Source organism: Austrofundulus limnaeus, unplaced genomic scaffold, assembly GCF_001266775.1.
Source record: "Austrofundulus limnaeus strain Quisiro unplaced genomic scaffold, Austrofundulus_limnaeus-1.0 Scaffold2772, whole genome shotgun sequence".
Classification (NCBI taxonomy): domain Eukaryota; kingdom Metazoa; phylum Chordata; class Actinopteri; order Cyprinodontiformes; family Rivulidae; genus Austrofundulus; species Austrofundulus limnaeus.
Window position 1 is genome coordinate 1 of NW_013955174.1, and position 1,284 is coordinate 1,284.

The 1,284-nt window shown below is 42.8% G+C and overlaps 1 protein-coding gene across 1 annotated transcript; it reads right to left on the bottom strand.

Moving 5' to 3' along the window:
- Nucleotides 1–4: 4 nt before the first annotated feature.
- Nucleotides 5–1,278, bottom strand: LOC106511419 (uncharacterized). The gene is made up of 2 exons (XM_014000181.1): nt 1,226–1,278; nt 5–1,135 (listed from the first exon to the last, which is right to left on the bottom strand). Exons 1-2 carry the CDS (start codon nt 1,268–1,270, stop codon nt 26–28), a joined length of 1,155 nt encoding a protein of 384 aa, XP_013855635.1. The 5' UTR covers nt 1,271–1,278; the 3' UTR covers nt 5–25.
- Between the last annotated feature and the right edge of the window lie 6 nt (nt 1,279–1,284).

The window sequence follows — 1,284 nt, forward strand, 5'->3', positions numbered from 1 at the left end:
ACGCTAGGAGAACAGGTCTCTGTTTTTACACACACAGCGGTGTCAATTCGGTAACAGGACCCTTGCGACAAACACAACAGATAATTTTATAGCACTTGCAGGATAAATGACCGCATTTTGTCATATAGCGTTTGATGCCATCACACGATTTACATCTCATCTCGCATTCATTTTCGAGATTAACCGCATCGCCCGATATATTTGTGATAATCGGTTTATACGTGTATTTCTCGTTACATCCGGGACACTGTACAGCCTTCACACCACCTCTTCTTTCATTAGTGAGCCTACGAATGGACTGAATACAGTTGATACAAAAAACATGACCGCATTCTAAGTAATGCGTTGACAAACTAATAAAACACACAGTGCAGGTGTATCTGCAACGTGTTTCTGACAACATAATACCGTACAACTGCTCACGGGGCTCCGTAGCAAGCCTGGACGATAAAACAATGGTATCATCTTCGATTTCCATTATACTTTTTGAACCTAGATATTCAGAGGTCTCCCGCATCATAAATTGTGAACTAAAATAAGCAGAGGTTCCTTGTAACTCTTCGTTGTTGTTTACAATTATAACATCCTGATCTACAATTATAACCTCCTCATTTTCATCGTTGGTTGCTGTTGAAGAAGAAGAACCCTCGCCGGTGTCATGAGACGGCGTGTGTTTGAGATCGAATCGTAAACCTTCTGTACGAAAACGTCCATCGCTGTTGATCACATCAAGCAACGTACTTTTACTGTCGGTGTAATACAACAACGAGGTACACTCGTCTCTCTCACCTGCCCGCGATACATGGTACGGTCTTTGTCTCATGGCGTTGTATTTAGTTACAATCTTTCTCTTTTTGAACGTGTGATACAACACAGGGTTGGTTTGCAATGAGTCGCGCACGGGCATCTCATCTTCGACGCTGTTCGCTCGTAGAACACTCACAAACAGTTCCTCTAAAGCCAAGCAAGGAGCCGTGGCCGACAGCATCACGTTGTTGTTGGTCCACAGTGTCGTACATTGTATGTGATAGCCTCGCATGAGCTCGGCGATGGTCTGCGGTTTTGTACAACGAACGTGTGTCAAATGATCACAGCCGGATGGATCTCGTGTCAACACAGCAATCTCGTGAGGAGTCTGTGGAATACAAAAAAAAACAATAACAAAATCAACAACATTATTTATAACACCAATCGTGTTAGACATCACATTTTTATCGTCACTTACGTGTTTGCTTTGTAGTTGTACTGAAGTTTCCACATCTCCGATCATAGCGTCGTTGAGAT

Bases quoted from the DNA above. Each gene is read 5' to 3' on its own strand.
- LOC106511419 (XM_014000181.1), bottom strand. From the start codon at position 1,270: ATGATCGGAGATGTGGAAACTTCAGTACAACTACAAAGCAAACAC. The intron at 1,136-1,225 runs GTAAGTGACGAT...TGTATTCCACAG, and splicing joins TACAACTACAAAGCAAACAC to ACTCCTCACGAGATTGCTGT.